The sequence below is a fragment of the Cajanus cajan genome, chromosome 8 (assembly GCF_000230855.2).
Source record: "Cajanus cajan strain Asha chromosome 8, NIPB_CcT2T_4, whole genome shotgun sequence".
NCBI classification, from domain to species: domain Eukaryota; kingdom Viridiplantae; phylum Streptophyta; class Magnoliopsida; order Fabales; family Fabaceae; genus Cajanus; species Cajanus cajan.
The window spans coordinates 4,617,408-4,630,355 of NC_138524.1; the positions used below are offsets into that span (position 1 = coordinate 4,617,408).

A 12,948-nucleotide genomic window follows, 5' to 3' on the forward strand; every position below is an offset into this window, starting at 1 on the left:
TAAAAAAAGCAAAATAAATGTTTTAAAAAATAAGTGATCAAAATAAATTTAATAAATTAGATAAAGGATGAAATATATAATATAATTTATATTAGATATGATAGGCCATTTTATACAAAATTGTTTATAGGGACTTCTTTTTAAGAATAGTATTTTTTTTACATTTTTATTCTATTAGAAGCTTTAATGAGAGTGTTTTTATTTGATGAGATGATTTTTACTGATTCTTTTAATTTCTTGTCTATTTTACCTTTTATTTATTTTACTTATTTATAAATTAAATTTTAATATTTAAAAATAAATTAAAAATAATTAAAAATAATCTTTTATAATATAATTAAAAATTTATGAGTAACAAAATATTTTGGCTATAATAAACAATAATACGATTAAAATTATTTTATATAAAAATATGTAGCATATTTTTGCGATTTAATTATTGGAACTATATTATTTACTGAATGCAATAAAATATATCGTTTTTAATAAAATTAAGTATATATGTTGTATGAAATATGTATTTACATTTCCTAATCTTTGGGATGCTTATCAATCCCAAAACCATGTGAAGACATAATATAGTATAATCTTCGATTAGACATTTGTGATCAACTTTTTAATTTACATCACATGGTAAGAATAGTTAAAAAAAAAAAAAAAACCCACGTATTATTCTTTTTTACTTTGACAGCACCACACGTATTATTCTAATGTGAGTTTAATGTTTTTTTTAACTGTAAGTAATCTATCTAATTAATGTTAACGTACTCATATAATATTATAACCACTGATTCCCTACCAACGACCTTTGACCAGTACTTGTGCTATTTCGTGAGTATGTGTGTTATAATATAAATTAACAACAATGATTAAGAAGGTGAGGAATAAACAACGTACGGCTCCTCAATTCATAGCTCAACGTATAAAACTAATATTGTATGCTTTATTATTTTAATTAGCTCTATTATAATTAACTCACAAGAAATAGTTTAAAAATTCTCACACGATTGAAGATTCCAGCATGTATCTCTCATTTTCTTTTCCATTGAAACAATGACATGGCTGTATCAAACAGCTAGGCCATGAGAAAGGGAGAAACAATTTAAAAAAGGAATTAAGTTTACTTAATTATTGATCAGCTCAGGTTAATCTGTTGCATTATGGATTTCTGTCAAATAGTTAATAAAATTAAGTCACCACATATATGGTTTAACTTAGTTTTTTTTTTCTTGTTTGATAAAAATTAATCAATTTTAAAGTGATATACGTACTCTTAATAAGGTTATTAAAGTTAATTTTACTTAATATAGTGAAGAAAGTCATGCATGATAATTGGAACTGATGAACTTGATATGAATGCTGTTTCCACAGTACACTTGTCGATCTTCAATACCTTAAGAACTTCGACTAACGCACGCGCATATGGTGATTAATCAAACATCTTTTTATTAAAATATATCATGATCGATCATATACAATACATGATCATCACCAATTTGAAATTGAAACTAAGTTCTAAACTATGGTAGGGACATAGTACCGTAGTACCCTGTATTGTTGTTTACTATTCTCCGTGGTTAGAAAGAAAAGAGTAGGATCATCTCTTTCTTGGGGGACCAATAAACGTAGCAGTACATGTGAGTAAAGATTTTGACTACCACATCAATCTCTCAATCTTGTGGTGTGTGGCTTCTTTGGCTTTTTCTTGGCACACTAAAACCACAGAATCTATGTATATGTTGTCAAAGCCATGATGCAGATAATGAAGGTGGTAGAAAATTAAGGAGTGGTTGCTCTTGGTTGCATTAGGCAGCTGTGTTTGGACTCTTCATCGAAGTTTTTTTTTAAGTCTCCAAACACGACAATAAGTTCAAACTTAATTAGGACCCCACTATATTGTTAATGTTTTTGATAAAACATTATTTAATTTAAGTAGTTTGATAGTATTTTTTTAATCAAAGATTATAGATTGGTTTCTATCACGGTCATGATTAAGGCAGGATAATTAAGGGTATTGTCTTATCTAGTCTTAAACCCTAGTCAAAATGTTATTTATTTTATATATTTTAAGATGATTAAATTTTAATTTAAATAACTATATATTTTATTATATTACTTATAATTAATTTCTTAATATATAAGATTATGTAATTATTTAAACATATATACATATAAATATTATTCTAAGATTATTAATTAAGAATTATATTACATTAATTTACTTTAAATTTTGATAAAAAAAATAATATTAATATAAAGATTGAATTTCATAAAAATATTATGATTCATATAAAAATATTAACAAATTAAAGTAATGTTGATAAGATTATAAAAAGTATGAAACTCGACTAGAAATTAATTCTTTTTATTCTTCTATAAAAGTATTTTCTAATTTTGACTATTTTGTATAAATATCAAATTATTTTATTTTATTCAAACCTTTATTTGAAAAAATTTTAAGATATGAAATCACTCTGATATATATATATATATATATATATATATATATATATATATATATATATATAATTACACACTTTGAATACTCTAGACTTAGATAGTGATTAATTTTTTTTTAGTGTATCTTCCAAAATAATAAATAAAATTAATTGACAACAGTACATGGAGCAGGCAAATGAGACCAAAAAAGTTGTAAAATGAGAAATGAAATAAAATATATGATGTCTAGTAACTTATATTTTTTTATACCCGTTTTTTTAATTTTAATTTTCCTTTCTATCTCACTATTAATTATTTTTATTTTTCATATTACTATACATTCTCGCAAAGAAGTTGAATGAATCATAATTCTTCTTATGATAATTGTTATTGATTCGGAATCTTGCTTTATTTGTATTTTACTATTATTAGATTAGACTATGCCGCATATAATTCATTTACTCAAAAATCCAAATATTTCCCACTCGTACCTATTTTATTTGGTAGGGGAAAAAGTGGCCACGAAAAAGGAGATGAAAAGTCATTGCAGTGTGAACGTTTAGCCCTGGATATTAATTTTAAAAAAACCATAAAAAGTGTTTCTCTAAATTATTACGACAATATGGTGCCATTAACTAGATAAACATTGTACACTTTTTCTTCCCATCTTTATAGGCCAATAGTTATTTATTAACACCAAATAATGCATGTGGAAACACAACCATGAACCATCCTCTTCATTAAGAGATAATCGGTACATATTTTAAAGAACAATGTTTAATTTCTTCCCGGTTAAATCCATAGTGTTTATTTTATTTGAAAATTTCGAAAACAAATATTTTTAATATGAAAAGTTATGTATGAGCTTTATTTAAATTATATTAGATTTAGTATTCATTTAATATTAAAAAGATGTGTTGAAAGATATATATAAGAGCAAATTAGGTCTTCCTTTAAAATTTCCAAGTGTCCAACTTGTCTGCCTGTAAAACTCAAGTGTTTTATGCTTTTTATATAATAATAAAAATATTAATAAATTAATTCGTTTTGTCAATTTTACTGATATTAAAAGTAATATATATTGTTAATATATCATATCATTAATACAAATGCATAATATTGTTAACAATACTTTTTTTTTCTTTCGGAAAAAGGTGTATCTACGCACTAACAACAATCGTAGAAACAATTATTGATAATAAAACTTTTAAAAGGTTTATTTTTTTTAAAATGTTTATTTTATTATATGTTTATTTTTTGTGTTTTATAATTAAAATCTTCGTTTCATCATTATTATTGCAATTAGAACAATAGCCGGGGAATTAATCCTAATATATTATATTATTAGAGATTGTATTAAGATAAAACTTTTAATTTATTATGAAAAATAAGAAATAAAATTTTATATCATATAATTAAACATAGTTAATATTAAAATTTAGTCAGTGATGTATGATCATTTATAAAAGTTATACATTTTGTATCTTAATCATTCAAATATAATCTAATAATTTAAATTTATTACAATTATTTATATAAAAAAAATAGTTCTTACTTGATACATCCTGGAGTTATTTACATATGTATGATATAATTAATAAGTTTTAAGATAATTTTCGTAAAATTCAATAATTTTCTATGAAAATTCTCTAAAATATTTTTTTTTTCTTTTTCAAAACAGGTCGCAATACAAAGTTGAATGATTTGTAATTGTATGGTTAAATCTGGAGGTTGTTTTCGCGGATGGGTCCATTTTTGTCAGCACAATGAATGTGGTTGTCATTTGTCAAATGTTACAAACAATTATGCGAGGGGCCATGTCTTCATTCTAATCATTAGATGTAGCCTCATGATAAACACACCTCCACTCTCCTATAAGCACACCTCCTTTTAAAAAATATATATATAAAATGTTTAAATTACCCTTAAAAAAAAAATTTCCTAAATTTATACCCCTCCTTCTTCGCACCCCCTTCCCCGCAAGCAGAACGGGCCGTACTGCAAGCAGAACGGCCCGTACTGCTTGCAATACGGCCTGTTCTGTTTTCAGTGCTGGCCGTTCTGCAGCAAAACGGGCCGTACTGTTTTCAGTACGCCCTGTTCTGCAAGCAGTACGTCGCGTTCTTCAATCAGTACGGCCCGTTCTGCAAGCAGTACAGGCCGTTCTGCTTGCAGCAAGGGCCGTTCTGCTTGCAGCAAGGGCCGTTCTGGGGCCGTTCTGTTGCAGTACAGGCCACCGCGTCACTTTTAAAATGGCTACCTTATGACTGATTTTAAAACCCCGATTTTAAAAGTTATTTTTGTACTAATCTTTCTTTTCATAGAACAAGTAAGAGTTTTTCTCATACAAAATCACTTGCCGACATTGCGCACCCCTCTTCTTTCTCTTTCTGGCACTCCTCTTCTTCTTCTTCTTACTGTTACGAAAAGTTCTTTCCGAAATTATATAAAAATGTTTCGGAAAATACTTTCCATAATATTAAATTCTTATTCCGGAAATTATTTTCTGGAAATATTTTGTTATATAATTCCGGAAAGTATTTTCCATAATATTAAAGTTACTATTACGGAAAGTTCTTTCCGGAATTATATGAACAATAATTTCTATTCCGAAAAGTACTTTCCGGAATGCTAATGACTGTAAAAGTACTTTTCGAAATGCTATGACTGTAAAAGAACCTTTCTTATGCTGATTATGGTGGAGGTGTGTTTATCACCGGCCTTAGATGTACCCACCACTCTGACCAGCCCATTTATGAATGGTCCATCATTAATGGTTCACTATTAAGGATTTGGATCTTTCTATCAGACACTTGGACTTAAAGTCTACTTATTCATCTTCACTCTAACCACACTAAGGCCCATGAGTCTCTCTCTTGAATTTGATTTCAACATCTCATTCTCATAAATTTAATTAAATTTTGCATTTGATTATGTTAAAGCATTTGGAACATCTTCTATAAAAATCAATTAGCTTTACAGAATGACTTATTACTTTATTAAATATAATATATATACATATATAGTTTTTATAGAAAAAATATATGAAAATAAACTTTATTTTTTATTTCAATAAACTCTATAGTTAAATTTAATTAATAATAAGAAAAGCTCTTGTATAATAAACAAGTCATTATTATTTTTCTATTAGTGATGTATGTTGATGCCTTTATTTATGATTTGTAGAATAGTATGAAGTTAAATACTGTTGGAGGTTTAGGTCATTGCTTAGAATTTGAATGAATTAACGTGTTTGAAGAATTCTGATGTTAGTGGTAACTTTAGGCAATTATCTGCATTGTTTTGTAATTTGACATTGTTAACTTTAATTTGATGAGTCGTGAGTTCAATCAGTTGATGGATTTGTGTGCATGTGTCTTGTGGTTTTTAGTTGAATTATGGATCTCTGAGTGCTTGCTGAAAAATTACTTTGCTGGTAGAGGGAGAACTTCTCCATCTGTTTTATTGTTTCCAATTAACTATGGTTTTGACCAATATCTGTTTCTGATTTTCATTGCAAACAAAGTTCTTTCTATGTTCTCTTCATTGTGACTCCCTTAGTTATACATATATGATATATATTTAATTACTTTGCTTTAGTTGGAGTTAGTTGATTTATGTCAAGTAATTTGTATTATATAGCAATGATTTACTGTGCCACTAGTGTTAGAACATTGCAAAATTATAATATATATATATATATATTACATACATACACGTATATAAATGAGAAACATACCTTTAGTAGACATGTGTTACAAGACCTAGGAATAAAAAATCAAGAAATTAGAGTAAAGATTATCAAACAAAACTAAAAATTATGAATAATATGTGAAGTTCAACATCAAACACTAATGCACGGTATTGCAAGCAAAATCCAACATTTCAACAAAAGTAATCCACAGATACTTTTGTTTTTGTTGATATATAATATTTTCAATTAGGACTTAGGATTCTAGCTTGTCTGTCAGACCTCTAGTTCCTGATCCTCTTCCGAGAGCTTCGGCTTCTTGTTTCATGGATTATTATTGTATGTGATCTGATGCAACCCTTGAAGCTCTGATTTGCATGTATATACGTTGCATATAAGCAGACAATTAAGTTTTTTTTTTCTTTCAATATCAGTAATTTTAGAATCGCTGAGAATTACTTAATACTTATATTAAACACGCCATCCATTATAAAAGACAATCGAAACATAATTATACTAATATGCTTGATGTATTTCATCAACGAATATTATACTAATATGATAAAGTATATTCTTGATTAATGTTTGTTGTCCAGTAAAGAATGTTATTTTGTAATGTACTTAACACAAACTAAATCATATAATAAGTAATATTAGTGAGATTATAATACTTTGACACTTAAAAAAACAAAGGTAGTTATATATGGACATTCTAGAAAGCAAAAACTAAAATCACTTGTTTGATAATAAATGTTTTATGAATTCTAAATCGTATTCTACATCATCAAAGAGAAAAACGCAAAAGATAAAAAATGATATAATATGATAGGTGATACGGTGTGACATAAAAAAACGAATAAATAATAAGATATCAAATAAAAAAATATTAATTCTATCATAATGTTACTTTTTTTATATATTTTTTTTCAATTCATGAAAAGCACATAATTTTAGTAAATATATAAAGTGATTATAATGAGTTAGAGGTGACAAATGAGTTACACACCTTGATGTGGGTCATCTAATATAGATTGTGTGAACTATATAGTGAGTTGGGCTTAAAAAAAAGTCCAAATTCAAATTGAACCTATAAAATGAAATAATGTCTAACAAAACCCCTATTTTTTGGGCCATTAGCGGGCTTTGCACTCTAAATTGGATTGTGATTAGATTAGGTTCATGATATATACACCTCTTTTTTTCTATAAGTACACCTCTTTTTTAAAAAAATAATTAAAATTTTAAAATATTCTTAATTTTTTGTTTTAAATTTTTTAATTTTACATCCACAACATTTAATTTATTACTTTTTTTTCACATATCTTTTCTCCTTTTTTCAATTTTTACATGCACTCCCTTATTTTTCCTTCACTCCACTTATTTTGGTAGCATGTGAAAATTAAAAGAAAAAAAAAAAGTGTGTGAATAAGAAGAAGAAAGTAGCAAATTGAAAGTTAAAAGTGTAAAATTAAATTATTTCTTTTTAAATTATAATATTTTATAATTTTTTTAAAAGAAGGAGGTGTACTTATAAAAAAAAAAAGAGGTGTATATATCATGAGCTTTAGATTATTATAAAAAGATCTGCACTCAAGTTAGGTTTTGACTTCAAATTTGAAGCCCAAAGCCTTTATTTTATTAGGCTATTTCAAGTTGACCTCACCAGCCTTATCCATCTTGTCATCCATAAGAAGTATATATTTTGATCAAATTATTAAATCTTGCAAGATTTTTGGTTTTATAGGTGGTTGTATTTATTTTATTAAATCTTATAACTTTTTTTAATGTGTTATTTGTAATTTTCAAAGTTTTTTTAGTAGTATAAATATATATATATATATCTTTTTTTTCAAAGAACACCAATCTTTGCAAAAATTTCATTATCTACTATTACCTTCAAGTTTTTTTCGTTCAAAATTATTAAAAGTAAGGGCGAAGATAGTTCAAACTTTTTTACTAACTCGACGTAGTATGATATTATAACATGTTAAAAATTTAAAATTATATACAATATATTTTAATAACAAATTTAATTTATACTTGATATTGTCGCAACTTAGTTAAGATATATAATAAGGTTATGTCATTATTCTCTTGAAATTAGGTATGAAAACGGAGTGGGTCGAGTACGAATTTCATGATATCCATTTCTGTTCTGTGACTCAAATTCATCTTCGTACTCGTATCTGTTGGGTATATAATTTTTATCTCCATCCTCATCCCCGTTGGCTATCGGGTATACCCGTATCCGTACCCATAAAAAACTTTTTTATTTATTTATTTGTAAAAAAATACACAATATTTTTAAATTATTTTTTTATTATATTACAATTATAATTAAGTTATTTCTCTATCTTATATTTTAATCAAGAGACTTCTTAATAATTAAACAACTATAAATGTTTCATATTATAATAAATAATTATACATAATAAAATATTAAAATTCTTTAACACAATTAAATTGGGGTGGGTATTAAACCAGGGATGAGGACGGGTACGGGGACAGATAAGTATATACCTGTACCTATATCCGTACCCAATTTAATATATCGAGTTTTACCTATACCCGTACCCGATCAAATCGGTTATTTCCTGTCAAAATTGGGACGGATTCAGATATTACCTATTGGTACAAGTTTATTTGTCATTCCTACATGTGACAATCTAACATTTATGAGATGAAAAAAATAATAAAAAATTAATATATATATATATATATATATATATATATATATATATATTTTAAGTATATTTGTAATCATATCTAAGAATTCAATTATTTTATGAATTTTTTAGGGATTATGATTATATAGGTGATTTTAAATTCACTGTTTTTATTTACAGAATGGAAAAAGTAAAAGAATTAGAAAACTTTGGATAAAGGAATAAAGTAAGTCCCTAACCTAAAATTTGTCTTCCTCATGGCTTTACCAGAGGTTCGTTACCCGTCATTCTCTTTGTTTTCGCTATCACACAACAAAATTGTTTCTGTTTCTTTTCTCACTTCGATCGATCATTTGCAGATTGGGTTGAAACTGCTTCTTTCTTCCGTTAATTCCAGCATTGTTGCTCGGGCAGCATGGTATGCGTGCTTCCCCTTCAATCAATTTTTTATTTTTTTAATTATAAAAAAACTTTTTTTTTTTTGACTGAACAAACACCCTTTTCAGTGATGATGTTGAGTTACTTGTTATAGCTGTTCTATAGGGCTTGCGCTTCCCGTGTATTCCACGTTTAAAGCTATTGAGAACAATGACCCATATCAGCAACAAAGGTGCCTATTGTATTGGGCAGGTTCTAATTTTTTCTCAACCTCCGCTTCATTGTTATTGGTGATTAATAAAATTGATCAATTGTTTTTTTTTTTTTTTGTTAGTGTTATTTCTTTATTAATTTGATTGGTATTAGTGATGTATGTTAATGCCTTTATGATGTGTGGAATACATATATTGAGGTAACGAGTTTTGACTTAAGAGGACTATTAGGTTGCAATTTGCTTTTTCCTTGTGCAACTTATGAAATTTTTGGTAGTTGTTGTATTGTGAAGTTATATATCGTTGGAAGTTTTTTGACATTCATTGTTTGTGATTTTCAATGAACACGTTTGAAGAATTCTCAAGTTAGTGGGATGGGAGTAAGAGTAACTTCCGGCAGTTATCTGTTCTCTTTTATAATCTGGGTTTGTTAATCTTGATGGGCTATTATTTACTTGGATTAGTTGATTGATTTCATTAATATGATGGATTTTTCTGCATGTGTATTAACACCAATCTCTCTTGTGGTTTTCAGCTTATGGGTCTTTTAGTGCTGCAGAAATGTATGCTGAAAATTTACTTTCCTGGTATGGGCAACTTCTTGTGTTTTTATTGTTTATAAGTAATTGAGGTTTCTTTCTTCTCTTTTGCATGGAAAATTACCTTGTATCTATTTCTGATCTTCATTGCAAACAAAGTTATTTCTATATTTTCTTCACTTCTCTTGTGATCCCACATCCCAGTTGTCTGATATTTATGATCTTCTGAATGACTGAACTGATTAACATTAAAGATTTAGTTCTGATTTATTTTTATTTGCTTGCACATTTGACTCAAAGAGTTATGATCTAACAAGGATTGTTTGCCATATTTAAATAGGATTCCATTTTATTATCACTTGAAGTTAGCATTTCTTGTTTGGCTACAGCTTCCTGCTATCAATGTAAGCTTAACTGAACTGCTGTACTTATTGACTTTCTGCTATGCTTTGTGAATTTGCTTAGTTAGTTAACTTATCTTTGTTGTTTTATTCTTGTATTGTTATTTATAGTTCTTAAGGGAGATGTCTTTTGTTCCATCTTGTACTCCTTCCCAATTGTTCTCTAATAAAATTTGTTCTTTATCGAACATGAGAAATAAATAAACAAAACCACATGATACTTGTTGAACAGGGTGCAAAACAACTGTATTCTAGTCACCTGCGTCCATTCCTGTTGAAACATCAAGCTAGAATGGATCTGATTGTCGAATTTGTGTATGGTGAATTGGTAAGAAGTTGTTGATAGATTTCATTTTTGTCAAAAATGCATTTTTCTTATCTGGTTCGATTTTCTAATTGTGGATTATTATTTGACTGTTAGGGGCAGAAGAATCTTATTAATGTTTTTAAATTATTATTGTTGCCCATGGGAATTTGGCTAGGTATTGTTTGTATGCCATTGACAGTGAGTTAAGGTGGTTCTCACCAAATTTATTTTATGAATTGCACAGGAATGACTTGGCAATCTTCCCCCATTTTTTTATGTTGTTTCATATAATATAGTAGCATATATCATATCATACGCAAATTTATTAGGTACCATTGTATCATAATAAATAGAAATTCTTCTGTTAAAGTATAATGTTATTAATTGATTTCTGACCTTGCAGTCTAAAATTGTTAGTGGATACCAAGCAGAATTGCAGTTTGCAAAAACTCTTGTAGTGAAGGTGTTAATGACAGGTATGCATGTGAACTCCATAACTCTATATATGCCTTTAAACTCTCCATTTCAATTCCAATCTGTTCAAAAAGAAAACAAAATAAGTCGATGGAAAATCAACACTAGTTTAAACCATTTTGCTACCTATTCTTTGTTCTGGATATATTATATTTAGTAGGTATCGAATATGTCGTCATTAGAATCTTGGGAACTTAACACTATTTTGGTATTACCAGACATAGTGGTGTAGATAGTTATTTAAAATATGTAATTTTACTAGGGAATTTTAATTTATATGCTCAATTACTCTTATTTACTGTGGCCGTAGTATGTGGACTTATGGTTGGTTTCTTATGTCATCGCATGAATTGATTTTCCTCAATTATGAAACACATTTGGTTTGTTATTGATTTTTCAGCTAAGAAATTTGTATAATCATTTGTTTATTTTTTGCATCAGCTACTCAGATGATTAGGAATCTCATTCATCCAGTTGGGAGGGAGTCAAATCGCATTGAACCCTTTAAGAGGCAGGTTCTGGATTCAGAATCAGAAGATGATTAAAACATTTTTCTTTCTCATTATTAGACAAAATTAGGTTGGCTAGTTTTTAATGCACGGATGTTATGATTTGCTTGTGGTGTGCTGAGTTTTGCATTATTAGTTTCTTTTGGTAATTACTAATTTTTTTTTAGTTTTATTTATTATTTGATTTCTACCAAGCTATACATAGGAAATAGACATTTAATGTAAATACTGATTTTTCATAGCAATTGTCTTCGGAGTATTATACATAGTGAGGACCACATTTGTGCTTGCTGACCTGTAAGCATCGAACAACTATATGATTATAATTTATGCATTTTATGCTTTCGAGTTTCGACAAACGGTCTTGTGAATGTTCGAGGATTCATCATTCATCTATTATTGTATGTTTGACTTTGAAGGCTTGAGCATCTTAGTTTTCGTTTGACAGATATACAGAATCAATTCCTATGATACATTTTAATATACAGTATATGGTAAAGATAAATTTAGGCATTTTTATCAAATATTTTGTGTAACTGGATTGACTAACTTAAAAGCTTACTTGAACAAAAAAAAAAACTTGATTAGTAAAAGCATTTATTTTATGTAGCATTTTTTGAAATTTTATTTGATAGAGTTTAAATTTATAAGTTTTTTTATTTTTCATTTTTATCTTATTTTTTATTTAAATTTCTTTGTTTTTATTTTTATTTAATTTTTTTATGTTGAGATTCTTGAGAAACTCTCATGACTTGTACACTTTCTCTCACCTCTTTTTTACTTTTGTAAAATATGCGACAAAAAAATATGAAAATTATAATATAAATTCATCGACCCTATTTTTATGTTGTTCTTTTGAAGTAGGTTAAATTTGACTTTTAGTTTTTCTATTTTAAAATAAGGACATTTAGTTTTCTTATTTTTAAAAGAATAAAACTTGTTCGTTAATTGTTAAATTTTGATATTATTTGATGATTTGTCATTATTTAGTAATGTGATATTTAATGACATGATATATATGAATAAAAATTAAAATATATCTTTCAAAAAAATTATTTATATTTTTTTGAATAATTAATATTTATTTTAAATTTAAGGATCTTATTTACAGTTTTTTTTATTATTTTATTTTATTTTTAAATATTATGTTATTAATGTTTCATCACTTAAATATAAATAAATATTAAACTTTGATGATTAGTAAATGTCAATTTGATAAAAGGACTAAAGTTGTGTTTTTAAAATTAGAAGAACTAAATACCTCTGTTTTAAAATTAAAAAAATTAAAATTATAGATTAATAAAAATAGAGATTAAAAGTGTAATTTAATTT

The 12,948-nt window shown here is 26.9% G+C and overlaps 1 protein-coding gene across 4 annotated transcripts; it reads left to right on the top strand.

Moving 5' to 3' along the window:
• Positions 1–8,981: 8,981 nt before the first annotated feature.
• LOC109800887 (HVA22-like protein k) lies at positions 8,982–11,975 on the top strand. 4 transcript variants are annotated; one of them, XM_020361804.3, is made up of 8 exons: positions 8,982–9,068; positions 9,156–9,214; positions 9,329–9,426; positions 9,922–9,973; positions 10,266–10,329; positions 10,559–10,654; positions 11,037–11,109; positions 11,549–11,894. In XM_020361804.3, the coding sequence occupies exons 1-8, from the start codon at positions 9,054–9,056 to the stop codon at positions 11,650–11,652; spliced, it is 561 nt and encodes a 186-aa protein (XP_020217393.1). In that variant the 5' UTR covers positions 8,982–9,053; the 3' UTR covers positions 11,653–11,894. The 4 variants fall into 4 exon arrangements, with proteins under 4 accessions (XP_020217393.1, XP_029127459.1, XP_020217394.1 ...); XM_020361805.3 differs by having other exon boundaries at positions 9,011–9,068; positions 9,340–9,406; XM_029271626.2 differs by lacking the exon at positions 10,559–10,654 and having other exon boundaries at positions 11,549–11,975.
• The last annotated feature ends 973 nt before the right edge of the window (positions 11,976–12,948 follow it).